This window comes from Haemaphysalis longicornis, unplaced genomic scaffold (genome assembly GCF_048455015.1).
Source record: "Haemaphysalis longicornis isolate Haplotype H1 unplaced genomic scaffold, Haemaphysalis longicornis Haplotype H1 scaffold_1, whole genome shotgun sequence".
In the NCBI taxonomy this organism is placed as follows: domain Eukaryota; kingdom Metazoa; phylum Arthropoda; class Arachnida; order Ixodida; family Ixodidae; genus Haemaphysalis; species Haemaphysalis longicornis.
In genome coordinates, this window is record NW_027526203.1 from 429,873,287 (window position 1) to 429,900,799 (window position 27,513).

Below are 27,513 nucleotides of genomic sequence, written 5' to 3' on the forward strand. Positions count from 1 at the left end.
CAGACAGGTCTTCTCGTTGAGTCAACATAGAACTGCTTCGCATTTAATTAACAATAACGCATTAATAACGTGACCAGTGTTAGGGTACAAAGTGAGGATATTGTAGATCGCTAGTCACGCAACAAAGATGGCAACATACGTCTTGCCGCATTTGTTGCCCGATTTTTATTCATCGCGCGTGGCTCCGCATTCTCCCGAGACCAAGTGCGGTACATGGTGAAGAAAATAGAGCGCATACGATGATGCGGATGGGCGCTGCCGCGGTGGGGGTGGTGATGTCGCTACGTTACCCGACTCAAACATTGCACGCTTGAGTAAGCCCTCGAGTGAGAGCTCCTGCATTGCGTCATGTGCGCACAGTCGCAATCCTCATTGGCGCTCGTTTGCGGCCCAAACTTTTTATGCTTTGCGACCGGTGGGCTTGGGTTCGAGCTAGTTGGGTTTCCTTCAGAGCACGAAAGAAGGCACGGACAGAAAAGACGGCGACAAGCGCTATCCTCATCTTCTCTGTCCGTGTCCGCGTAGCGCTTGTCCTCGTCTTCTCTGCCCGTGTCTTCTTTCGTACGCTGAAGCTACATGCTTTGCACCTATTTCGCGCGGTTTCGCTAAACCACCGAGAAGCCTTAGAGTGCGCACAAAATTTTGGCTCCATGAACTTGATTGATTGATTGTAGGGTTTAACGCGCCGACGCAACACAGGCGATGAGGCGCGCCGTAGTGGAGGGCTCCGGATTAATTTTGACCACCTGGGGATCTTTAACGTGCGCCGAAATCTCGTACACACGGGCGTTTTTGCTTTTCGCCTCCATCAGAAAAGCAGCCGCCACGGCCGGGAATCGAACCCGCGACCGGCTCCATGAACTACTGCATTTGGTATTTATGTAAATACACGACAGCTTTGCAGCAATAATAATAATAATAATAATAATAATAATAATAATAATAATAATAATAATAATAATAATAATAATAATAATAATAATAATAATAATAATAATAATAATAAATGTTTATTAATGTGCCCAGGAACAGCCTTTGTGCTGGCGCACGAGAAAAAAAAAACAAAAACAAAAGGAAAGAGGCGACGTAGGATGTACACATCTCGCACACACAAAAGAGAAAATATCATTTCTTACGCTGAACAAAAATTACACGCTTTGACAAACACACACACACAGATATATATACATATTGTAGTGCCTAGAGCAATAGGGCAGTGCATGCGAATGGTTGTTGCGCATGCACGTATACTGGCAAGACAAATATGCAGATGGAATAGTGTAAGCCGTATAAAAACGTGGTGATCTTAGGTGGCTTCCACTCGAGATAAGCAGAATAAAAGCAATGTATACATTGAAAGATAAGAGAAAATAAAAAGCAAAAAGAAAGAAGGACAAAGGTTTGTCCAATAATAATAATCAATCAATCAATCAATCATGTTTATTTACGTACCCAGGAACAGCCGGAGGTCTGAGTGCTGGCGCACGGATAGTTACATGAAAACTAAATACAAGAAACATATTGCAAGAAACAAACAAGTGACAAGACACACAAATTGAAGTAGTGAAAATGACAGAAATAAAGCACAGGCGGAGCCTGGGTACAGGTAAAAAGAATAATACTGGATACAGGAAAAAAAAAAAATAATTTTTATAAAGATTCCCTCTTTCTTGATCTCTATCAGTTTAATTATTCATTCATAAGTTATTACGTAACTACCGAAAAAGTGGAAAAATACTTTGTGACACGCGCAACTGTCCTGTTGCAAGCAAATTCACTTTTTCCGCCTTTCGGCCGGGTTTTATGTTGGTTTGTATTATCACATGGTTACCGCTGTATTACTACAGTGTACCGCACGCCTGGATATGCGCGTGCGTGCGCAACATAAGCGCCCTTCGCTCCTTTAAGCTAGCTTTTCCCCGAGCCTGCGTATTCGCCTTAGAGCGCAGTGCCCTCTTCACCAATGAGCTCCGGTATTGTGGCGACCTCCATAATGCGGAAAGCGAAGCTCAAAGCGCGCGAGGTTTGGATTGTGTAGCTTGTATTCGCATGCCCGAGCGTTGTCGCTTTGTTTGTTTCAGTCTGCTGTTGTTGTTGAAAGAGGGACGCTGCATATTTTCGCCGCCTTCCTTTTTTTTTTTTCAGGTTTATACTTTTGAAAAGCACGACCGTTGGCTGGCTGAATGTCATACTTTCGGCTTGTTGATAGCCTAATACATACATCGGCTAAACTGGGCATCACTTACTTGCACTCACTAAAAAATATATTTTTCCTCAAGCACTCGCTCACGCTCGCCGCCTGTCCTCACCACTCGCACTCACTCGCGCTCACACTCATTACTCGCCCTCATCACTCGCGCTCCCGCTCACTCACTCACTCACTCACTCACTCACTCACTCACTCACTCACAGACAGACAGACAGACGGACGGACGGACGGACGGACGGACAGACGGATGGACGGACGGAAACACAGACAGGCGGGGCAAAATAGCCCAAAAAAAGACTATGGTCTTTAAAAGCCCTCGTGCAGGTGGGGCCTTCGCGTTCGCGAAGCGGTGCTGCTAGGAAAGGAGCAGCCTCCAAACGAAGGCACGCAAAGCAACCGGGTGTCTGGACATAAGTGACGAAGCGTCTGCGCGCCGCTCACGAAGCACTTCCTCTGGCGCAATGACGTTGCACTCAAAGCCCAACTTCGCCATGTCCCGGCGTCCCCGGCGTTATCGCTAGCACTTTGCGAGGTATATATGTTCCATATACAGGTATATATCTTCCTTCACGAGGTGTATATGTTCCTTCGAGTTCGTCTAGCTCGAAGGGACCATGATAGTTTGTTCGTCTTATCAGAAGCCCTCCCCCCCCCCCCCCCCCCCAAAAAAAAAAAAAAAAAAAAAAAGAATAGGCACCACCCCCAGGTGCATGCAAATATCTTGCTTCAAGATGGTGAATGAAGTAGACTTACAATGGAGGAAAAAGACAAAAAATAAGCGACGGAGAGCGTACACCCGCTACCTCAAGCGACAACGCAGCAGAGACCGAGAGAGAACTCCTCGCTTTCTCGGCCGTGACGCGGTGGGACTCACGATGTGAACCGACGCGTGCTCCCGCCGCTGAGAAAAGGCATTGGTCAGAATAGTTGGTACTTTCGCGGACAGAAAGTCTCCGTCGTCGCTTTTTCTTACTTTTTTGTCCTCCTAGTTCGGCGCCTCTCTCCTCCAGAGCAGAGCGGCCGCAAAACCCGCTCTGGCTGTTTTTTTCTTGATTTGATTTGGTTGATTGTAGGGTTTAACGCGCCGAGGCAACGCAGGTGGAGGGCTCCGTATTAATTTTGACCACCTGGGGATCTTTAACGTGCGCCGAAACCTCGTACACACGGGCTTTTTTGCTTTTCGCCTCCATCAGAAAAGCGGCCGCCGCGGTTGGTTGGTTCGTTGGTTGGTTGCCTCCCACAATGGCACATACCCACGCGGGGGATTGGCCAAGAAGTTTTGTGCCTAATGAGGATGTGACCTATATTATTTTAGATCCCAAAATTTAGAAAAGAAAATACCCAACAGAATTTTTTAAATATGTATAATATGAAAGTATATTCAGGAAGAAAAATGAGGTATGTGTGAATGTTTAGCTGGCTAGCAGGAAAACCTGCCTGTCGCCACAACATAAGAATGGAGGTCAGACACAACATCCCTGTGGCAGACTCCTAGGGCGGAAGCGCCTAGTGACAGGACCTCGTAACTAGATAGCGGAAGGTTAAGGCGTCTAAAGGTTGACTCCAGATGCGTGCGTCGCATTGGGGAGAAGCTGCGGCAATTAAATAGAAAATGATCTAAATTTTCCAGTTCGTCGCAGAAAGGACATTGCGGAGATGGAGCCAGACGAGATTTATAAAGATAAAATTTTAGTGGGGGAATTTTGCACCGAAGTTTAGTGATTGCTACCTCGCATATCCTTGTTTCACAAAACATTGGCTTCCATGCATGACGAAGGTGGCTATAATCTCTAGAGGATAGAAGGGCGTATTGCTTATAAGCCTGGAGTAGCTGTAGACGTTTAAATCTCGCCCCCAATAGAAAACTGTCATTTTGGACATTGCACGACCACAGGGCCACCAAGAGACATGCTGGCTAATTGATCGGCGGGGAATCGAACCCCTCTTTTTTTTTTTTTTCTTCGCTTTTCCGCTGGCTTTGCGGGTTAAAGTGGACAAGTGGTAGCTTTACCCACGTGTCTTTTTTTCTCGCTCCCTCCCTTCCTCCGTGAAGCGAATTCGCTTAGCGCTGTAATTTTAGATGCAGAGCATCTGATTCACTCGCCTTGTCCCTCCGGCGTCGTCGTCGTTGTCGTCGGCGTTGTCCACCCCTCCCCCATTCTCCTCGCCGCGCCAGCTGCGCTCTCCGCCGCTCACCCCCTCTCCTCTCCGATAGCGAACACTCTCTCGCGAGGGGCATTGGATTGGATTCGATTGGCTTGGCTTGGCTTGGCTTGGATTGAATTTGGATTGGATTGGATTAAAGTGGATTGTGTTGGATTGCGTTGCGTCATAGCCGCGGCACGTTGCGTCATAGCCGCGGCAGACGCGCTGGGGCCGGTGCATGTGCAGTACTCTCTCTTCCGAGGTTTCCTCTCCTTCGGGCGCGCTGCGCATATAACGGGTGTGCCGTTCTCCGGCGAAGCAACATCCACGCTTGACTCAAACACCTAGAGTCCACGCCGCTTTACAAGTACGCCATTGTCGTCATCGACTGGGACCGGCTTACGCAGTCCCCTCAACGTTATGCGCGCTATAAAACGCGGTCCCTTCGCCGCTCCGCCTATGCGTCGCATCTACACAGGGGTTCCCGCGAGGGGAGGTGGGAGTTTTTCTTTTACTTTTCCCTCTGGTCGCGTGAATGCCCCACCGCACCCCGCCAAGACTGCCATGTTCGCTACCCAGAATCGCCAGCAATGATGGTGAAAGTTGTTCGTCTTAAGCGGATTTTTCCGCATGGGGTCTATGGAAAACCAAACAAACGTTCCCACGTTGTTCGGAATAAGAGATAATTCGTCTTAAGCGAGTTCGTTGTAACGGGAGTTCATTGTATCTGTATATGTATAAATTTCGGCGAGAGTTTGTTAGAACCGTTTTCGACCGTATAAACCGGTTTTTGAATCGCAAAAAAAAAAAAAAAGCACAGCGCTCTACTGCCGTTCCAAAAACTTGCACTGCTCTTTCCCAACTTAAGTTAGGGTAATTCAGAAACGCTGTCACGAAGCAGGAAGCACAACAGAGTGCACGAAGTGCGGCCAGAAAAATCGTATTTCCCCAACCCGTTTTCCGCAACTACTGTGTCTTATATTAGAGAGGTTTAGCTGACCGTTTCTGACGGTCCGCTCCGCTCCGATAGCTAGCGGGAGCGCCATTGCGCATGCGTGGCGCGCAAAGGCGCTAGCGGCGATACCGGAGCAGGGCCCCGCTCCGCCAACCGGGGCATCTTAGCGGACCGTCGCGGCCGCTTACGTTACCGTGCGGAATATCAACATGGCTGCCCTGCGATGCGAGAGCGCTCCCGCGAACTCCGTTTCTTTAGTTGAAACGCGAGCGACGAAATCGCGAAAGCTCTTCCGAAAAGGCAAAGGTGCCACACTCCTCAACAAGCTTTAATACGGAAGCGAAAAACGTCGACCGAAGCGCGGGGCTGCTTCTATGCAGCGCCGAGAAAGACAGCCTTGTCTTGGCTATTCCAAAGTTTATCAGCTTCTTTAAAATAATTTAGAACCATTATGTAAGCGACTACATCGTTTTCAAAAGGTGGGCACTAAACACAGCACTTTACATTACTTGAGCGACCAAATTCCAATTCTTATCTTGCGATGACGTTTTGGTTTGCCCACGCACAGGGCACGACCAGTGACGCGAATCATTCCCCGTCGAGGGAGATACGGTTATCGCTTAGCTAAAAGCCTTTCTGCCGCTGACGCTCCGGTTGTGCTTAAGCGGGCTGTCGGGAGCATAGCGGAGCGTCAAAAACGGTCAGCTAAAACTATCTAATAACTTACCATGAGCAAATTGTGCACTGTTTCCATTCAAGGGAAATGACGGCTTAAATTGTAAGCTTACCGGCAATCTTGGTTCCATGCTGATCCATCCTTCGAGTCAGCCGGCGGCACGCAACTTCCGCAGGAAACTCCATCATCATCATCATCATCATTAGTCAACGCACAAGTTCCAGAACATGTCCTCTAAGTGCTCCTCACCTGCAGTCTCCTCCATCACCACTGTGGCTGACGCAAAAACAAACCTTACGCACACTGCAGCTCCCGATGCGAAAAAAGTTTTGTTATGGCCAACTTGCGGAGGGACACCTGGTTTGAAAATGGTAAACCCAACCATGTTACCTTCTGAAGGCTCCAAACAGCAGGAAGGTTAATTTCACCGCAGTTCAGAGGGCAATACACACCGACGGAAACTTCTCAGCGCGCACCGGCCAATTCAGTCGTCGCCTGAGCCACATCTCTGTCACTGCTACACATATCCGCACAACTTGCACACCCATCGAGGAAAGTATGCCCAACAATTTATGCGACGTTTCCACACAGGCAACTGCGTAAAACGGCCCGAAATGCAAGTACGGGAACCAGAGTATTCCGAGCGTCCCAGAGGCGCGGCAGCCGACGCATCGTCTGCGAGCCAAGGCTCGCAGACGGTGCTTTACTCGCTTGTCTAGATAGACGTGACGAAGCGTTTTTGCGCTGCCCGCGGCGCACTAGCACCGGCATCGGGCAGCAGACGACGTGCTGACGTCGTGGTATCGCTGGCTATGTCGCAGGGAGCTCGTCAGCGTATGCAGGCATCGCAAGTCATTACAATTACCGACCACGGAAACCACCTTCTCATCGGAACGGAGAACAAATGGACGGCTGTTGGGCCGCGTTTGAGAAAACGCAGAATGCAGTGATGGAGGACGAGAGAGCAAAAAAAAATAAATAAAAACAGCATCGCTGCATGCCGATGAAAGCCGTCCCGCACGATGGTTACCGATATAGAAGCAGGGCTAAACAGCTTCTGCCGCTGACGAATAATTGTAATTGAACAGTGTTAATTAGCTTCAACGGTCAACCCGCAGCAGTAGCTCAGTGGCTATGGAGTTGTGCTGCTGATCGCAAGGACGCCGACTTGACCCCGGCCGCTGCGGCCGTTTTCTGATGGCAACAAAGAACGAGAACGCCCATGTATCAAGATTCTGCGAAATTTCGCTTTGCCGCGCAGCGTATTCTTCTGATCCTGCTGACAGACCACGACAAGAAGAAATGCATACGAGCGAGCGATGTACGATATGCAGCTTCGCTGTAAAAAAAAAAAAAATGACTTCACTGCCACCGATTTCTCAAACAAAAATTGTGATAACAAATCATTGAATAAAGCAAAACAATCAATTATAACAATCCAAAATCTACGGAACGTAAGGAATAGAATAATACGTTTTTATCGAGTTTTTTTGTATATCGACTTTCGGTGCGAGGAAATATTATCACACGGACAGTTAGGCACCCGGACGTTTCACTGCAGGGTGATTCCGATAAAAAAGTTATTCTGGCGTGCCAATGACTGGCTGAAAAAAAAATAAAAAGAAAAATACAGTGAACAGTTGATATCAATCACAAGTTTGTCGACGTTCCTATTAAGGTTTTTTTACGCATGATCACAAATGGACTCCATTTCTTAGAAACGGCCCCTTCTGTAATAACGTATTAAGGGTGATTCGTCGATCCTGTTTTATTACTTTACTTTTCTCCAAGATCTCTAAGAACAATTCTTGTAAAGAATGTTTCTGTGTTCTTCTTGTGGTTATTTTCCGCATAATTATTATTCCGACTGTTTTTTGAAACGATTTGTCCAGTAAATATTTATTAAAAATCGTTCCTCGATCCTCTTTATTTTACGTTTCATCCACATTTGCAATAAACATTCTTTTAAATATTTTGCTGGGTAGCAACGTTCTTTTTTTACAGAAGTGTGAGTGTGAGCTTCACTGATAGCAATTATCCGTGGTCAGTGTCAGCCGGTACCACTCGCGAGTGGCCGTTACCACACACAAGCGTCACTCACCACTCACGAGTGGTGAGTGGCGCTCACACTCGTGAGTGGTGAGCCAGGCTCACCGCAAGTGGCACTCACCCTCACTCATACTCCCACTCGCCGACCCAAAATTATGCTGAGGCTCGCACACGCCACTCACTCGTGGGTGGTGAGTGGGTGGTGTGTTAGCTCACTCGGGAGTGAGCCTGCCGGCCTATGGCTTAATCATGGAGTACAAAGTGGTTATCGATGCGGAAAGAACCAAGCAGCACTAAAAAAACAGAAAAGCTTCGACGACTAGCCACCTGCAGCATCCCAGTTACATAAATGAATCCAATACGGCGGACTGGAACGTATCCTCTACTGACTTTAGAATCCTGGAACAGTGTACTATGACCGACGTACGCACGGCTTGCTAACAGCAGTACTTTATCGCGACTGATAGAAGCAAATAAAAATGCACTAAAAGGACAGGACGAACAGAAGAAGACACACCACACAGCGCAGACTAACAAACTGAGTTGATTTCCACGCTCATAAACAGGGTGATCAAAATTAAATTACAGTTTTTTTTTTAATTAGGCGCTTATATTTACGTGAGGACCACCTCTACAAAGATGCTATGCGCCCAGTGGGGCACAGAATTATGGGTTAATTATTGATGTCGGCGACTTAATTAGCTAAAATTAATAAATAACGTTTCAGTGGATGCAGTAAGCAGGCAAGTTTGTATTGAAAAGTTACACGCCGTGGTGGCTCCGTGGCTAAGGCGTTGCGCTGCTGAGCACGAGGTCGGGGGTTCGATTCCCGGCCGCGGCGGCCGCTTTTCTGGTGGAGGCGAAAAGCGAAAACGCCCGTGTGTACGAGATTTCGGCGCACGTTAAAGACCCCCAGGTGGTCAAAATTAATCCGGAGCCCTCCACTACGGTGCGCCTCATCGCCTGCGTTGCGTTGGCGCGTTAAACCCTATAATCAAGTATTGAAAAGTTAGACGGAATCGTTTTTCTACGCAGTTTCATTTGGCAGAATTCTTCTAGTGCATCCGTATTCCCAGATGTCGAACTGCGAGGTTTAATTTCCGTTCGCATGATTACGCATGCCAGACCGTGACGACTCGCCCAAAGCTCCTCTCTTTTGTCAAGTGGCTGCTGTGTACGGTGCTTAGTTTGACAACGGGGTGGAGGCATATACAAAAGTGATAACTGGCACCCTTTCAGTCTTGGTTGGCGTTATCGCAATCTGCAGTATTCTGAACCGCTATCGCAACACAGAACAAAAGGGAGGAGCTTTGCGCCGGTCCTCACTGCCTAGCATGCGTAATCATGCGAACGGCAATTAAACTTCCCAGTTCTGTACCTCGAAGTACAGATGCGCTAGAAGAATTCTGCCAAATAAGACTGTGTAGAAACACGATTGCGTCTAACTTTTCAATACAAACATGCCTGCTTACTGCAGCCTGTAAAAAGTTAATTAATCAATTTTACTTCATTAAGCCACCGACATCAATAGTTACCCCATAATTCTGCGCTCCCCTGGGCGCATTGGCTTACTGTAGAGGTGGCCTTTACGTAAATATAAGCACCTAATTTTAAATAAACCTGTCGACTTAATTTTGATCACCCTGTATACTACTATCAGAGTCCTTCAATGCTTTGAAGGACTCTGCTACTATCAAGCAGTATATATGAGCTGGAGGCTTGACGGCATAATAAAATGTTTCTTTTGATAAAAATGCTCTTTTGTTCTTTTACACGTGCTACGTGCCGACTCCGCACTTCGAATAATTGGGAATTTGTGGTGGAAAGGCCATTACGCCATACCAACGTGTACGTTAGGTAATAACCGCAAAAAAAATTTGGAAATGAATCCAAGAAATTAATTTCCGGAACCCATAAAAATAATGTATATTTTGTCACTGATCAGTGAGCGTAACCTGTGGGTTTCGAAAATTGCATGGTGTTAAACCGGTCATCACTATCGTCATCATCGTCGTCACTAGGGCACCGAGGACGTCGTTATCCGCGGTCCCCAAAGTTTCCTAATCAGACACTGGGAGGGAGCCTCCCGCCGCTGACGTTTAGCTGCCGATTCCTCTGCGCGAACCGTACAATTTGCGCGGCGACGGCGCTGGCGCTCTCGGGCGGGTGCCCGTTCACGTTCGAGCCGACACTAGAGAACCACAGCTCCGTTTTTTCAGCAGATTTCAGGCTGGGTGAAACTGTTTTTTTTTTATTCTGCTATTAAAGCTACGTTAAGGCTACACGTTTCCTCTGAATAGTCAAACAGTTGATTGCGTTAAACTGCACTTTGCAGCGACAAACAGGAGTTCAACAAATTCCATCTGTGTCGCAGTCTTTTAACCCTGCAGGCAACCAAGCAAGAAATGGTAATTTAGCGTAGTGTTGGCATATTTGGGCACGAAGTGTGGTGATCTGATAATTAAACGTTCAGTCCCGAACTTGCAACAGCGAAATACACTAGATGACGCGAATATATTTGTCTATTTAGAGGGCCATGCACGCAAAACGCACAATAGATATTGACAAGCTTTTCGGCGTCGTGACCAGGAAGCACGACAACATTTAGCTGGTTTTGCTTACTCCGATAAACGCACGTGTGCTTTTGAAGTTTCTATTTGTAAATGTCAGCTCGATCTTTTAGTGAACAACTCTACGCCCCGAAACTGTCCTCTATGCTTCTGCACGTGAAGTTTCAAGCCCACGTTATAAAGTGCTGCAAATGCCAAAGCAGTGCTCATGGTCGCCGCATAGGTAGGAGTTCTTACGAGAAACATAGGTATCAGGAGAATACCATTCCGTGAATATTTGATGACGAAGGGTATGGGGACGCGATACGATGGCAAACTGACCAAAGCTTAATGAGAATCTTTTCGTTAGCTGTGTCCTTACCATTATTTCAGATAGCACTCGCTCCAAAACCGTCTTTTGAGAACTGGATTTAGCGCACTTTTGTTGGTATTCTCCTTTAGTTTTAACGGAAAACGCCAAGCTTTAAGTATTGATCATCCACCTTTGAGTAGTCTCGCTAGATGTGTTGAGATTAGTTCTCTTTGCGACCACCAGTTCATTAAAGCACGTACCGTCCGAAGGCGCTTGACGCGCTCATCTGTGCAGTGTCGAAAATCCGAATTGCTCAAAATCCACAAAAAAGCTCAGAGCTTTTAGCTGTGGACACAGCGGCTCAAAAAGCTGGTAAATAAAGTTGGTGGCGCTGCGCGTACACCTTCGAGTGAAAGGTCATCTGGTGGCACAACTACTAACTTCGCAGCGTCGGAAACTTCGCGTGGATTCACCAACGACTGTACGAAGCAAGGTTGTTCGCAGGCACCAGCGGCATCGCAGGCACCTGGGGCATGCGTGTAAAGCAACGTTGTTAGTTGAGCTCACACAACGCGGACTTAACGCGTGATTCAGCTGCGAGAGTGCGAGCGTCCTAAGTTCATGTAGACCCGCGCCGAAGCTCCTCTTAACATTGGGCACCGCCAGTGACTTCAACAACATATCTTCGTCTACGATGCTTCGTGCGTGAACTTACCCAAGTTGTGCAGCGTTAATTATGACGAAGAAACATCAGCGTACTCGCCACTAGTTTAATCTATTCCAGAAATTCACCTACCTTCCTTGTATTTCGTGGTGCTGTTCCACCGGCGGATGCTTCCTTTGTGCGGCTGCTGCTACAGAGTTGCTGGGGTGCTCTAGCCAAAGGTAAAATCGACGGCACTGCATCGTTTGTGAGCGCACACCTCTTCAACGTTGACTAGTACTTCCCCTCCAAGCTCTGAAAAGTACCGTTTCGCACAAATGCACTCTCAGAGCAATGCCGACTGCAAGCAGCATCATTTTCTACGGGAGATTGCTGCAGCGCACACATTCATTCGTTTAGGATCGCAGCGAACGTTAAATAATGCCACGTTTTCTTGTTAGCTGCGCGTACCGGCGTTGCAGTCTTTTTTGAAGCATTTGCACCACATTTTTTGCGCCAGCATGACATCTCACTTGCTTGAGTATTCAACGGCTACCGCGGCACACTATCAACTCGATTTAGTATTTTATATCTTCTTTTCATTTTTCCCTACTCAAAACACCTGCCCAGATTACGTTGGAACACTGCGGCGAGCGCAGATGCTTTCGTGGGGCTTTCTCCATATTACCGTCTGCTCCGTCGGCCGGCGGAATCGGCCAAGCCGCGGCAATCAGACGACCGGTTTACGAAAACTGCCGAGAAAGCCCTACAAGGAGCCGAAAAGATCCGAACACCTCCGATTGGCTGGCGCTCGGGCAGCTTCTTTTCTCTCGCGCTCGAGGGCGCGGCAGTCAACGGCGCCAGCGATGTCTGTTTGTCGACTTAATTAGAACGACGAGTTAACGTTTGCTTTGCAAGCTGTGTCCTCACCTAAAAGTATATCTTACACCGTGATTCAGAGACACTTAACAGTTGTGTAATAGGTTACAGCCTTATATGTTTATTCGACCTTGTAAGTACATACTTCATATGAACCGGCTATCAGCTTCTGACGGCAGCTGTCATCGTTGCTGGCCAGTTACCGCTGAGTGGGTATGTTGTGAGGCTTATATTCAGCCTTTAAATAGGTAACCGTGGCATACCCGCATTCGGAGCCATATGACGCGTCGCAGTCGATTAGGACGGCGCGCACCCGCGTTCGCAGCCAATGAGATTAGAAACGCGGGTAAGTATGGTGATGTCTCTACCAATGGGACTTTTGGTACCACCGTAGGCACGCCGTCGCTGGATTTTCGCATAGCGGCCGCTTTAAGGCTGCCGCCTTAAAAATCACCGGCGGATATTACCAAGCACACTATGAGTGCAGCGAAAGCTGTCGACCAAGACCCCTTCCTTGTCATTTTATTCAATGTTTATGCCTCCCCAGCCAGCTGTCTTCGGCCACAGGCTCCACTAGTTCCGTCCCAAATGCTGCTTCAATGCTGTGCACTAATATCACGGAGCGTGACGTCATTTCCGCATGCCGGTAAAGATTTGCCCCTAACCGAAACGTTTTTCAGCCAGCAACCTTGCAGCATCCTTGCGGTGGTCTTGATATTGGCGTGATCACGAGCCGTGCCGTCTGTTTTGTTTACTTTCGTGTTTTGTCACCAGCATCTGCCCCCGCCCAGCTGTCTTATCTGTTTTAGATGCGAAGCGCGTGTCCCCTTTTCTATCTTTTGTATGCCGCACAGATTATCTTATTTGATAATGAGAGTGTTTCTCCCTGTCTTCGGTAAACTAGAATGTTCGTCTTTGATCACTATTGTTCTGATCTAATCCGACAGTTGTAGAAATAATCACGCAGGACAAACGCCGCGGCACATTCGATTGGCCAACACCCGTCCATGCACGTCTCGTTGTTGACTGCTCCGTCGCCGCCCGTGTATTCTTTGAGTTCTTAGCGGAGCACAAGTTCGCTCCAATAAACCTTTGTTTTTTGAAAAAAGAAACGGGCCATCTCCACTAACGTGAAACCTGGAATGGGGCGAAGCATGCAGTGTATACTGTACTCAAAGATTGTCTCTCTCTTGCCTCTCGGCGCGCGCTGATTGGGCGCCGGAGAAGCGCCGGTGGGGGGAGCAATCGCGCGCTTTCTGAGGCGGTGGCGCCCTCTCTTGCGTTGAACCGGATTTAAGCAATTTGCATGCCCAATCTACCCCAATTTGGGGTAGTGGCAGGGGTCAACGCGAGCGCGGTGCAATGCCCCCGCCTCGCCCTGTGGGCTCGTCCTTAATGACCAACGAGGCCCCGGCACCAGGTAAGTGTGCCTTTTGTTGTTTCGATTGACCACCCGACCCGATCAGGCCTAGCGTCGAGAGCCGGTGGGCACTTGGGTGTAACACAAATTATAACGCGTCTACAAACAGCTTCTGCTTGTGCTTGACGATTGCTGAAGCGGACAGGGAGCATTCCACAAATCTTTAAATCGCGTTAGTTTATTTTGAACCGGCTTTATCCATTGTACACTGCTCTTTTAGTACGCGTTACGCTCTAGCGCGAGGCGTTGGAAAACGAGTGTCCATGTGCTTTAGTACCCTGACTGCAGGAGACGACGACAGGAGACGCCGACAGCCCGAGCCCCTAAGGTGCTTCGCCCCTAAAACCTGCGTCGTCCTTGGCTAAGTGACAATATGGCCCTTGTGCAACTCTAAGGGGTTGCGGTACGGATATGTACATATCGATTGAGGATGAACGGGCAGGTACGTGTAGGTTACATCATCATTTTCATGAGCGGACATTTCCATGAGCGAAGATAGTTTCGGCTATTAACTTGGCTTTCCCAAGTGCTTTCCAGGCGCTCTCCACGCTAACAGTGAAATCCAGCACAAATTTCCGTATACAGCTTTTGCTGTTTAAAATGTGCTGGAGAGGGAAGCCGGACAAAACAGTCGGCTTATTGGCTTTATGGATATGGAAATGTCCAAGGTGACAGCCAAATCAGAACCTCATTCTCGATTTGGAGCTCCAGGATTCCTAGTGACGAATGCGAGCTGTACACCGAGCATTATGTGATGTAACAATTTCAAGGATATTGGCGACCAAGAAATGCTCTGACAGAGCGAATTGTACAGGTCATAGTGCAAGCGCTATAACTTTGTTTAACGGGGAACATTTTTTGGCTACTTCACCCACTTCGCGGTACCTGGCTGGCTTGTCATTGACCACCGACTGGCCTGTAAAGGGTGCACCACAGCAGGAGCGGCATTGTGGCGGTGAAGCAGACTTTAGCCCTGATGCGGTGAATACTTCCTTTACTCGCACTCGGAATAAACGATTTCGCTTCTGTGCAGGGATCGTTATATGTGCATGCCTGTGAGTTAATAACGAGTAATTCTCCCAAGTCAAAGAATGCTTCAAGACAATCATTGAACATGAGTTCTGCGTGTAGTTTTTTCTTCAGCATAGAAAGTAATAGGCTTCTCTCTATTGACCACAGTTTTATTCCCTTATAAAAAAAATATCACATTTCCTTGCCAGGAGGCTTCAGTGCACTGCTAATTAATATACTAATCTCCAGTGTCACGAACAACCAATCCGGCTGCAGAGCTTAAGTGCATTTATTTGTGACTGAGCATAACGCAGCTGACGGCTGTGAGTGCTGCGCTACGCCTTGTCGCCGTTAAAGCTCTCCGAAGTAGATTAATGACGTTGTTAGCAAACGCATCTTTCCTGTCTTAAAACCACTTTTATTTTTTGTCTTGCAGACAGTTAAAGTGAGCGTAACTGAGCACCTTTTTTCGCTTTGCTTTTTCCTGTGAACATTGGTGACCCGTTTGGACTGCTGTGGCAACTTTCTTCGTACTTAATACTTTTCTACGCACCAGCCTTGAAGGGGCGCTGTAATGATTTAGTGGACGTCTTATTTGTGACTGCATTGCGCAGTTTAATCCGTGCATTCCGCCACTTAACTAGTTATCAGGAGCGTAAGAGATCCCACACTTTCTCTGTAATGAGCTTCAGAAGAGAAAACACAGTGTGCCGTTCGCAACCGCTGCACTAACATCCGCAACGATGTCGCATTTGGTTTGTAATGTGTCTTTATGCATAGAAGATTTCAAATTTTTAATTATTACCAATTTTATGGCTACTGCCGACATCTTGTTTGTTCCTGCACAGGCTGGGCATGCGCGAGCGCGAAATTAGTGCGACGGACTTGCCATTGTGTAGTCACAGCCAACTTGAGCTAACCATTTGGGAGTATGGTGCGAGGGAAAGGCCACTTCTAATGCACTTTATTCGTTAAAATTCCAATTGATCTGACGGAACATCTCAGAAAATGGCCTGTGTGTTCTGGACTTTAATAGTCTGGTAAGGTAATTCGGCAGTGTTAGCGAGTAACTTCAGTGTGCCTTAAAACAAACTGAGGCACAAAAAGCTCGCTCTTATTCGACGATTGGGAATTACGAGCATCTGCAGACGCGACAGCGCTCATCGCGCCCTGGTTTCGCATTTCTTGCTTGGCCACGCGCAAGGCGAGGACGCCCGGCGCGGCGAGCGTCTCGGCGGTGCGCGTGCGATCGGCGAACTGGGATGAAAATACGCCTCCCAGCCGATGGCTCGAAAACAAATGTGGACCGGCAAACATTCAGAGCAGCCTGCAGAGAACCAAATTGAAGTGTCGAGACGCGCCACCGGGCGTGATGCTCGCAGGACGATTGCGTTGCCATGGCGACCGCAAGGTGGTTGCCGTGACAACCAATTCTCCGCATTTCCCTTCCGTACGGCTCCCGCCCGTAAGAAGCGCTTCAAAAGAGACGAGATGAAAGATCCTCCCCCTCCGCTGCTTGCTTTTTCCTGGCCACCGCTGCGGTGACCTTCTTTTTTCCCGCTCATATGCATGCACGCACGCGCCAGACCCTTGTGCCTACTCTCGCTGATTCTTGTTTCAGAAATGAGGCTGGCTGAACGATTCGTTCCGGCGAATTCCGAGCGCTCACTGCCGCCTACCGGCTCGTGCGCATTCAACGTTTGCTCGTTGCACGTCACGCACATCAACATTAGACTTACGCTGATTGCTCACTCGGCTGCATTTTGCCCTGCTAAAATATCACACTCTGTAGTCACGCCGTAGTGACCTAGAACGCATTACTGTAAGATGCTAAACTAAAACGGTTTCGTTGCGTGCTGATAGCATATCTTTACGCATTGCTGCTGCTGATAACTATTGGACTTGACAGTTACGGACTAACATTCTTAGCTAGGCATTTTTCTATTGCCGCAAGTTGAAATTCCCTCTAGTTGGTTTCGGTGAAGAAAAAAGGATCAAAAAAATTGTGCATCACTCCGTCTAATGACGGCGATGGTTGAACGCGTAACTTTCTCGTGACGGATTCGTTGGTTGTCGTCTGAGTTTGGACTGAGTTTCGACCATGTCGAAATGAAGCGATCGGATAGGCGCGGGCTTCATAACGTGAGGGACCCAGGTTCGATTCCGGCCACTGAAGCGTTTTTTTTTTCTTTTTCCCCTTTCACTTCAACCACGATCATTCATCATCATCGTCAGATAAAGTTGGCTTTCCTGCTGGGCATTTTTGCGTCACAGACGCCATCAGGGAGAACACTGAAGCTTCGCTTTAAAAATTTGTAGAGACAGCAGAGTATGTAGAGGCGCTTTATTAGTCTGACTGGCTGCAATCTACACTATGCTTAAGGAAGGAAACGTGAGCGAACTTGTGTAAACGGAGCCATTCAGACAGTTTCGATACATTTGTCACTATTGGGTAGTTTAAAGCTGTTTAAAGCTGTTAATAGGACCGTTCCGCGTAAGACGTATTATTTTCTGCGAATCCAAATATTTTCTGCGACTCCCAGATTTGGCGACAAGCAACAACTGTGCAATATTTTTTTATGCTTGTCAAGTTCATGAAGAGAACTTAAAAGTACACTCACGGTACGCTTTCTGCCATATGGCCTTACACTGTCATGGTTCCTCTTTATATTTTGTTGAACAAATTAACAACGCCATACTTTTTTTAGGTGTGCGGCTTTTCAGACTTTGCTCCGAGTTCTCCCGTTTTCAGAATATGGTTCCCGAGGGATACATGCTTTTATCTGCTTTTACTACATTAATATAGCATAATATGTTCACTCTTTGCTCATACAATGCCTGTAAAGCTGTGTAGTGTCATAGTATTCGCTTTTTTTTTTTTTTGACTAAGCACAACAAAACCTGAAAGTTAGAGCGCGCGACATTATAGGCAAGGCACGCATACTTTGTAAATTTGTTGCACATTTGTTTTCGGCGTCAAAACATCACGCTTGAGTATTTCTATTGCGAAATACCGTCTGCGATGATTGGCCAGGTCAGCTTGGCCTGGGAAGCTGCAAGCTGCCTTGGCATGGTTATAGAAAGAATTATCCTCAAGATTGGCACCTTGAACACTACAATATGTGCCCTAAGGTTGTTGCCGGTTTTCAACGCGGTCGTTTCTATAATGATTGCGTGGCGGACTTGGTAACGTTTGCACAGCAGGGAAAAAATTGCAAACGTCTGTCGGCTGTCCTCTTTTTTAACGTTAAGGGGACCTACGACAATGAGGTCCATGGGGTGGTTCCGACGTCCTGCAGTACATCGAACTCGGGGGATGAGTTTACCGCTCTGTCCAGAACTTCTTGTCCGGAAGATTATTTTTGTGATAACAGGGGAGAGTCCAACAGCGCAGCCTACCTCTCAAGGTGAAATGCTAAGCCCAAGCTTTGTAACATAGAACTTCGTAGAAGCTCTGGCCAAAACTGTCTGCGTCTCCATTGATGCCGGTGACATTTTCCTCTAGTCTTCGGGCGCCATACGACCGCAGCTACTAGCATGGCTTCAAAAAGACGGCATGTAACGGGCTTGTACATGCGAAGGAAAGCGAGTATTTCAACTGGTGACAAGTAGTCGGCCGTTACAGTTACACGCAAGCAATATCCCATTACCATCAATGGGCAGTCCATGCCTTACACCAAGAGTCACAAATTTATTGGCTTTATTATCGACAGGGACATCGCATGGAGCGTGCGTGTGTCTTTCCTGAATATAAATATATAGAGATATGGAGAGTCATCGGGATTCAAGAAAAAATGTATCTAGTTCCACTCAATGTAAAAGCTGTCGGAAGTGCGAAACAGTGATTCGCAAGTGTTTGCTTGAGATTCGTGAACTTTAACCGCAGGATTCTATTTCCTTCGCTGTGGTTAAGCCTGGACTGCTGCTGGGGATTTTCCTCTGTTCGTGGACGCTTGGCTTCTGCTCCATGTTGTCGCAAAGACGAATCGGCCCTCCGGCGTCGGTGTCTTTCGCGAGCAAGCGCCCGCTGTCGCCCGAGCCGCACCAATGCGCCCATGGCGGGAAAGACCGGCGGCGGGTTCTATTCCGAGAGGCTGTGGGGCCCTCTCTTGACTAGTTTCGGTATCAGCCTGGGTGCGTGACGCCCAACGGCATTAGACGGAGGTCATTCCTTGCCCTTAAAGTGTTTTGCACTTCAACAGAAAACTTCCCCGTATTCATACCCATATACCCACACATGGTCATACCTAAATATGCGGAATAATGGCCGGTAATGCCGGAAATATACAGGAGCCACGCTCCGCGCGTTATGAATCCGTTTGTTTGCTTGTTTATCGCTTTCTATCATGCTGCTTGCTGGCTTGCTCAGTCGAAGTGCAATTTTCTCATCTCATGCACCCTATTATTTTCTCGGGAAGGAAAGAACCCCCATTTTTTTGCTTCCGCACTTTATTAAGCGGCGGGGAGGATACAAGTGCACTAACTGACTCAACATTTTATACTCCTTTACCAGAAGTGATACACATAATTTTCAGAAAAAAAAATTCGAAAGGCACTGGCCATAGACTGAATTCTCGTGCGTTTTAAACTGCCTTTCATGTGGGCTGCACTTTTTCGGCAGCTCTTGTGGACCCGGGAAGTTCAACGCTTGTTGGACCATGCGTCGAAACCTCCTTTACCTCTTCAAATCGGCGAATTGGTATCTGTACCGCAAAACCTCGATCAAAACATCGATATAGCATGCTCAGCAAGAACTTTTATGGGATATTGTACCAATTATTTGCGTCGCTGAAATGTGTGCACAAAAGCGCGAATGCGGCGAGTACTACGCGCCTTACGCTTGCGGTGAAGCGAGCTCACTGGCGTGGCGGTGCTCCGTTTCCGTCGCCCCCGCAGGTTCCTGGGCCGCGGCTCGATGTTCGTCTTTTCACGGGACCAATTCCTGCGGCTGCTGCGGCTCGATGCCGAAGCGGCGACCCTGCCAGCCTTCAGCTCGCTGCTGGACGTGGGTGCGGGTGACGGGAACGTGACGGCCGCCATCGCGCCCCTGTTTGGCCAGGTGGACGTGACGGAGAGGTCGCCGGCCATGCGCCGCATCTTGGCCCGCCGCGGCTTCCGGGTCCTCGATGCCACCACGCTGAAGCCAGCCGAAGGGGGAGAAGACGACGACGAGAGGTACGACGTGATCTGCTGCCTCAACGTGCTGGACCGGTGCGAGACGCCGCTGGCGCTGCTGCGCGCCCTCAGGGCCAAGCTGGCCTGGCCCACCGGGCGGCTGGTGCTGGCGGTGGTGCTGCCGCTGTCGCAGTACGTGGAGGGGGGTACCCAGCCCATCGAGCTGTTCCAGGTGCGCGGCTCGACGCTGGAGCAGCAGGCCCAGTCGCTCTACAGGGACGTCCTGGTTCCCGCCGGTTTCGTGCTCGACGCCTGGACCCGGCTTCCCTACCTCTGCGAGGGCGACCTTGAGCAGGCGTACTACTGGCTGGACGACGTGGTCATGGTGCTGCGGGCAGCCGAAAGCGACGCAGTGGTGGACTCGGCTGACCCTTCTCTGCCTTTCGATATCAACCAACTGCCTAGGAATTAACCATTCCTTCTGTAAAATAAAGGCTGTACAGCGCTGTTTTATCGCTGCTTTACTGAATGTTGTGACGGCCTGGTTTCAATGCGCGTATGGGTAACAACGTCCGCGTTCAGAGTAAACTGCGCTATGCACTGTCTCTATGCACGCACCTCGCGCCGCATGTCGCTATTCGGTGCGCTGCGTTCTCCATAGCTGTACCAGATCAAAAGAAAACTAAGGCAATTTTTTTCTCATGAGTCCTGTCTTTTCAGGCGAAAGCCTTAAATGCCCCACTCTGCAAAAAAGCGGTGTTGTTGATGTTGTCCGGTGAAGAAAATGGCCGCCATTGTAAATAGTAAATAAATAAAAAAACACATGCATAATCCAATTGGATTAAAACCCTGGTCTCCTCAGTAGCACACCGATGCTCTGCTGACAGTGCTATCTCAACACTTTTTTTTTGTTTACCACGTGGTAAACAAGACAATGTAGGAAGTGATATTTAGAACAAATATTTACAACTCTGTACACATACAGATGAATTAAATACAAGATGAAAAACAAATTTAAACGTAATGAGCAATTATGTACATTCGGCTTAAAGCGGGGGCAACAGTGAACACCTAATCACCAGGAGATACCAGTCAGGGCTGGAGTCATTTTGGTCGTAGACATCTTTAAGGTTAATGATCATTTGATAAAAGTGTGATCTTCAAGAAGCCACAGGTTCAGTGTGCCTATCCAACATTCACGTTTCCCATATGCTGTACAAAGCGATTAGGAAGAAACAATCATATGACACATCACTGTCTCCGAGTGATACAAGATACCTTACACTATGCGGTGTCAATTCAAAGTACTATAAGAGTTCTTTGGAGGTAGTCCCAGAACAGTATGGCATCAGTTTATGAAGCAGTACTCAATTTTTTCACGTACATCGCACAGGCGACAGTTTACTGAGGACTCAAAAATGTTCGGATAGTGCAACCACATCTTAACAGGCAACGTTTTGATACGAAGTTTATAGAAAAAACGTTTTGCCGTGGGAGAAAGCGGCGTTTTGTGGACACGCAAGAGCACATCTTGTCTAGGCCAGTTAGAAGAAACAGTTCTATACTGTAGTGCTGGGAAGAGCGTGGAAATTAGTCCTTGTAGAGTTCAACACGAGACACTGTGAATATATAATCTGGTGAGAAACGAACCAACAAAAACCGTATTGAGGTGTATACACTTCACACATAAATCCCCACAAACAAGGTCTGGGCGAAAATGATGATGACACAACAAGATTAGGCGAAACATCGGCGATGTTGACTTGCAAAAAGGCGCGAATAACATGGGTTGAGTCTCGAACAAAGAACAAACGTGCATCTATTTGCCGCACAAAGAGATGGGTTAAGCACAGTCCGCCAGCGCAGACTGGTCTACAAAGGTTATCACGCCTCGTAGGCTCCAACCACACACATGTGGCGAAAACCTGGTGGAATCGCTGTATGCGACTCCGAGTACAATGAAGAATTTGCATTACGTAGACCAATTTTGTTGCCAAGAACATGTTACATGCCCGGGCCCTTCCAAACATCGACAGGTTATGCGGCACGAAAGCCTGTGAATAACTACGGAAGGACTCGTGCGCCATCGCCAATAACGGTTGCTGTGTCGGTAACCATCGGAACGCCGAGATACTTAGGCGGTACACAAGACCATTGAATACCGGCATACTCAGTTGGTGTGGGTGCCTATGAGTCGAACCAAAGTCCAAAGCTCTTCACAAGGTTGACCTTAGCACCAGAAACCAACCCGAATTGGCTTGTCATAGAAATAGCTTTATCAATATTCGGTTTATCTCTGCAGAAAAGGCCAAGTCGTCAGCACGCGCCAGTAGTTTCAGTTCGGTACCGGGAGTATTAAGACCACGTATGCTGCTGCATTGGAGCACACTGCGACATGAATGCTCTAAGTGTATCGCACAAAAGTAAAGGCGATAGCGGGCAACTTTGCTTTACAGACGAATGTATAGGTACGGGCTTTGAAAGCTGACCATTGATAATTTAGGCGGTCGGAGCAGCTACTATAACAGAGACGTACACCCTTGAAAAAGACTGAACCAACGTTGGCAGTCTCCAATAAGGACAACAAAAACGAATGGAAAACGCGACCAAACGCTTTTTAAGGGTCTATTTGCAGTAACGCAAGCTGCTCATATAAATCTTAACAGAACTGAAGGGCTGTTCAAGCAACGTTTAAATTCGTCTGTATTGGCCGGCCGCGCAGCCCACACGTTTAGTGCTGGCCAATAAGTATGGACATGGCAAACTGCAGACGAATATTTGTAATCAACATTCGTCAGAGTGATTGGTCTGTAGCTATCCATAGATCGCAATTTTTCGCGCTCTTTACTTATGGGCACGTTGCGAGCGGTAGAACAAAAATAGTTGCAAAATTTTTGTGTCAATGCCCGTTTAACAGAAGTCACCTTCATTCCTCTTAATTCCCATTGTTCCTCTCCATTTTCTTTCTCTTCTTGCGCAGTTCACTCTGGTCCATCTTAATTCACAGGGCTCCTGCTAATTCACGTTTATCCATATTAATGCACTTATCAGTTCACTTCAGTCACTTAATTCACATTGCTTCTTCTTAATTCGCTGTCTTCATTTCTAATTTAATTTAGATTAATTTGGTTGATTTTGATTTCTTTTAATTCACTTCTATCCAGCTTAATTCGCTTAGTCGTTCGATTCCCGGCCGCGGCGGCCGCTTTTCTGATGGAGGCGAAAAGCAAAAACGCCCGTGTGTACGAGATTTCGGCGCACGATAAAGATCCCCAGGTGGTCAAAATTAATCCGGAGCCCTCCACTACGGCGCGCCTCATCGCCTGCGTTGCGTCGGCGCGTTAAACCCCACAATCAATCAATAATTCGCTTAGTCAAACAATGCAATTTACTTTGAGTCTTGTCCGCCCGTTGCGCACATAATACGCGACATCCAGACCTTCCTCGCAAAGCGGGAAAATGGCAAACATATCGCGGGCTTCGCGACAATATCGTCCGTGGCATTCAAAATTCTCGTTCCAAATCCCCCGACCTGCCTGGCAGACATCGCCTGGACCCCGGCGCACACCGGTGTGGGGGCAATGAGACACCGCGTAAGGTAGTACGAGAACTTACTATCCGTCATCCGTGCCTGTGCCAGCCTCGTTCACAACGACGGTGCCAGATCAGGGGAGTAGCGCGGAGGAGGTGGGTGCTTATGGGGCTTCACCCCCAACCCCCAACCCCCTCCGAAATTTTGTCCCGCTGCCATGCACGGTGGTCAAGGCAACCACCTGCGCCGGAAAGAACCCCACGAATCCTGACCAGAAAGTCCCTTGGTGCCCCGCTCCCCTCCTGGCCTTCCTAACTCCTAGGCATTCGTGTTCTGCGAGCGACTCAGCGGAGTCGCTGCTCGGAGCAAACTAGGGGAGATTGGCGGGCCAAATCGCCGGCCGGGCTGTTGCAGTACCTCCATGCAACCAGGGCTGTCGCCGGAAACCAGTGCGCTGACGACTTGGCACTTCTCTGCGAGTTATTTTCAGTTGCTTTCATGTGCCCCTTTTTAAAGCGTTTGCCGTAATTTTGTTCAAAGGCAGGGACACTCTCTCCCATAGGGGGAGTAGTGTCGTGAAGTTGCCGTACCTATTTATTTTCATGAACACCTCCCGGTTCTCCGGCGCCGGCCGTGCCTTTTTGTTGCCAGTGGCTTTTGTTGTCCTAATCAAAATATAATCTCGATTTTTTAACCATAAGTGTACATTTTGACGAATTTCGTTGTGACTAATTTTGGTGCGATTATCCGCAGTACGCGACGGTTGACAAGCTGCTTCTACGCAATATACATTAAAGACAGCGGCGCTAAGATTTGTCCCTATATAACCACGTCGCATGTGTGCGAAAATGAAAAAAAAAAAAAAATTCTTGGATGACAAAGCGACATTAAAATAAAACGCCCGCCTACGAGTTGCTTTTTTCGTGCTTTTCACGTTTATAATATCCGTTGCATGCAATCCCTTGTTATTTTTAGGTTAATATAGTTCTTTACTTTTGTTTTTTACTTCCATGTTTGTTAAAGGAGCCATGCAGACAAAACACAAGTTTGGTTCATTCGAAGGATTGCCTCGTTAGTCATGCTGACCGCACTTTTAACGTAAACTTCGCTCAAATAAGCTACATAATTAGAAAAAAACGGAATTACCATGCGACACTAGCTCATTTCCCGCAACAGAAACTACGATGTCATATGTGACATCTCTGCGATTGGCTGAGGCCGGCAAAAGCAAACGCAAATTAGGAGGGCTATAAGCTTGCCGAACGAGCTATTTGCGCTTACATTTATGGCGCATTCTTTTTATAGCGGTAAGAATGGTGGGGTAAACAGTGGAAGTTACGAAAGTACACGTAAACATAGAAGTACCGACGCGTACAGCTGCTGGTACTGCGCGCACTATGCTGTTTTAGCTGTACAGCACTGCGGCGCTTTGGGGTTAGAGTCTCAGACCATCGCCTCCTATATTTTACAATGCCAAACGCATCGCGCGCTTCCCAATGGGTAGTGGTGGTAACACGCATTTATTTTATGTACAAGGGATACAAAGACGCCATGTTACGTTTTAGCGAATTTTGGTGTCTAGGGGAGAGATTAGGTAATGGGAGTTGGGGAAAAAGTATGATACATCCAATGGTACATCCAATTGGATGTGGAATTAAACGAAATGGTGAAGGCCAGAGTTCTCGACGAAGTTTCGTAGAGCGGCGAGCAGGCGCCGTTCTTCGCTCTGATTGGAACAGCCATGAAGAGAAAACAAAAGTTTCGTTCATTCGAAAGATTGCCTCGTTAGAACCATAACGACACCACTTATAACGCAAACTTCGCTCAAATAAGCTCCATAATTAGGAAAAAAGGAAATGACCATGCGACCCACCAGCTCATTTTCCGCAACAGAACCTATGATGTCACTCGAGAATGCTCTGCGATTGGCGGAGGCCGGCAAAAGAAAACGCATGTTAGGCAGGGCTTACAGTTTGCATAGCGAGCTAAATGCCCGTGAAACATACTGCACATTCTTTTTATTACAAAGAACGGTGGAGTAAACGGTTGAAGTTCCGAACGAACACGCAAGCGTGTGCGCCAATGCGTACGAAACTACCGCCGGCCGAGCTCGACATCTCGCCGTCGCGCAGACGAATTTTCGGGTTCGAGGCTCTTAGGGGCCAACGAACCGTTCCAGCACGCACAGCCGCGACCTTGCTTGGTATCGTAATCCCTTCACAGGAGGTTGGCCGTCATATCGCCAACCAGCAAAGGTAAAAATATAAACGAGGGGAGTAAGGAACAGCAAGCAGCGACGAGATAGTGACAGTCGTCGCAGTTTCGGAATGGTGTTGGTTTGCTGCTATTGTTAGGAGCTCGTTTCCAGTTTACAACCACTGAAAACTTCAGTTTGTTCGATTACTTTACAATGAAATTTCGTTGCTACGTTTTGAAATGCCCATGTAGTACGGGCAAATCGTCGAGGGAGTGCGACATCCCCGCCGGTGAGGAGATCTCCTTTCATGTGCTGCCCAACGACGAACCTCGGCGAAGCAAGTGGCTACGTTTTGTGAACTTTGCAAACGGAGGAGAAAGAGAGCTAAAGGAAGTACGAGTGTGCTCGCTTCATTTCCGAGGAAGTGATTACGGCAGGGACCCTTACGTTAGCTCACTCCCGGGACACGCTGGCGCTCGTCGCCGACTTCGTCAAATCGCCGTTAAAGCGCTCTGACCTGGGGGGAAAAAAATGCCGTACACACCGCGCATTGACGCTCGTATCTTTCTGGTCGGAGCAGAGAACTCGCGCTAACGGCTTTCCATACACGACACCGGCAACTGGCATAAGCGATACTGCTACTGAAATTGAACTATTGTTAACCGTAATAAAAATACGGCACATACGTACCAGTCTGTATTCGTCCGTCGCGACGGGGCTGACGAGGCAGCGTTGAGGTGCAATCTCAGCACCCCCACTCCCCAGAAAATTTCTGGCTACGCCCCTGGCCAGGGATCAATTAATCCCGTACCACGAGGAAAGCTGCAATCACGTGCCGGTTTATTTTAATTGCGCCGCTAACAGTGTGCACATCACACTATACGACGAACGTCATGCAACCAACCTCACCCAAATAGATCACCTTACCTTTTGCCCGAAAGGAGAGTTAAAAGCCATTAAAGTAGTTCCTAAACTCATGCCATCAACCAAAAGTACCACCCGAGGAGACCATAACCCAGAAGCTCACATGCTCAAACTTTTCAGTGTTGCTGAGTGCCTCAGAGGAGAGAGCGAAAAAAGTCACTATAAACTTGCGAGATTAAAATAGTGCTATAAAGTAATAAATGAATACAAAATCATTTTCATCCGAACACTGGCATGTCTGCCAACAATTTAGACAAGAACAAGGTCTCTCAGGCTCCGATTTCATTTGATTGTGGGGTTTAAAGGGCCGACGCAACGCAGGCGATGAGGCGTGCCATAGTGGAGGGCTCCGGATTAATTTTGACTACCTGGGGACCTTTAACGTGTGTCGAAATCTCGTATACATGGGCATTTTTGCTTTTCGCCTCCATCAGGAAACCAGCCGCCGCGGCCGGAAATCAAACCCGCGACCTCGTGCTCAGTAGCACAACACCTTAGCCACTGAGCCACCGCGGCAGGTCTCTCGGGCTCTTCTGCAGTCAGAGACAATAGGCGAAAGCAAAATTACCCCGTCTTGGGGAACTATAGCTCCATGATGCTTACCCTCAAGCGCAGAAAACTCTTATCAAGACATTCTTCCGCCCCGCCAAGGCTGACAATTTGACCTTCTCACATCTGCCCAAAACCAACATCCCAGCGCCCCTCACTTAGCTTGCTTCTCCATTCACCATGAGCAATATGCAAATGGCCATCTCCCAACAAAAACACAAACCTGCACACGGCCACACCCAAATTAAATGGCAAGTCCTCCACAATCAATCCTCCACAAGGTCAATCAATCCTGGGATACTGGAAAAGTTCACCACCTCAAAATGACCATCACTCGCAGGTTTTTG

The 27,513-nt window shown here is 48.0% G+C and overlaps 1 protein-coding gene, 1 long non-coding RNA gene and 1 other non-coding gene across 5 annotated transcripts in view; 1 reads left to right on the forward strand and 2 right to left on the reverse strand.

The window, feature by feature from the left end:
• Positions 1–6,889, reverse strand: part of LOC144155706 (uncharacterized) — a 435,813-nt gene extending 428,924 nt beyond the window's left edge. Inside the window, exon 1 of the long non-coding RNA XR_013319611.1 lies at positions 6,098–6,889. This is a non-coding gene — a long non-coding RNA (uncharacterized LOC144155706). The remainder of the gene's footprint in view (positions 1–6,097) is intronic.
• The window catches only part of LOC144155705 (protein-L-histidine N-pros-methyltransferase), a 229,924-nt gene extending 209,436 nt beyond the window's left edge, over positions 1–20,488 (forward strand). For all 3 annotated transcript variants that reach the window (XM_077687317.1, XM_077687316.1, XM_077687315.1), the window contains one exon: positions 19,746–20,488. In XM_077687317.1, the coding sequence (XP_077543443.1) occupies positions 19,746–20,436 (691 nt within the window). In that variant the 3' untranslated portion in view covers positions 20,437–20,488. The remainder of the gene's footprint in view (positions 1–19,745) is intronic.
• On the reverse strand, positions 13,679–13,846 carry LOC144156384 (U1 spliceosomal RNA). Its single transcript, XR_013319769.1, has one exon. It is a non-coding gene; the product is annotated as a U1 spliceosomal RNA (small nuclear RNA).
• Positions 20,489–27,513: the final 7,025 nt, after the last annotated feature.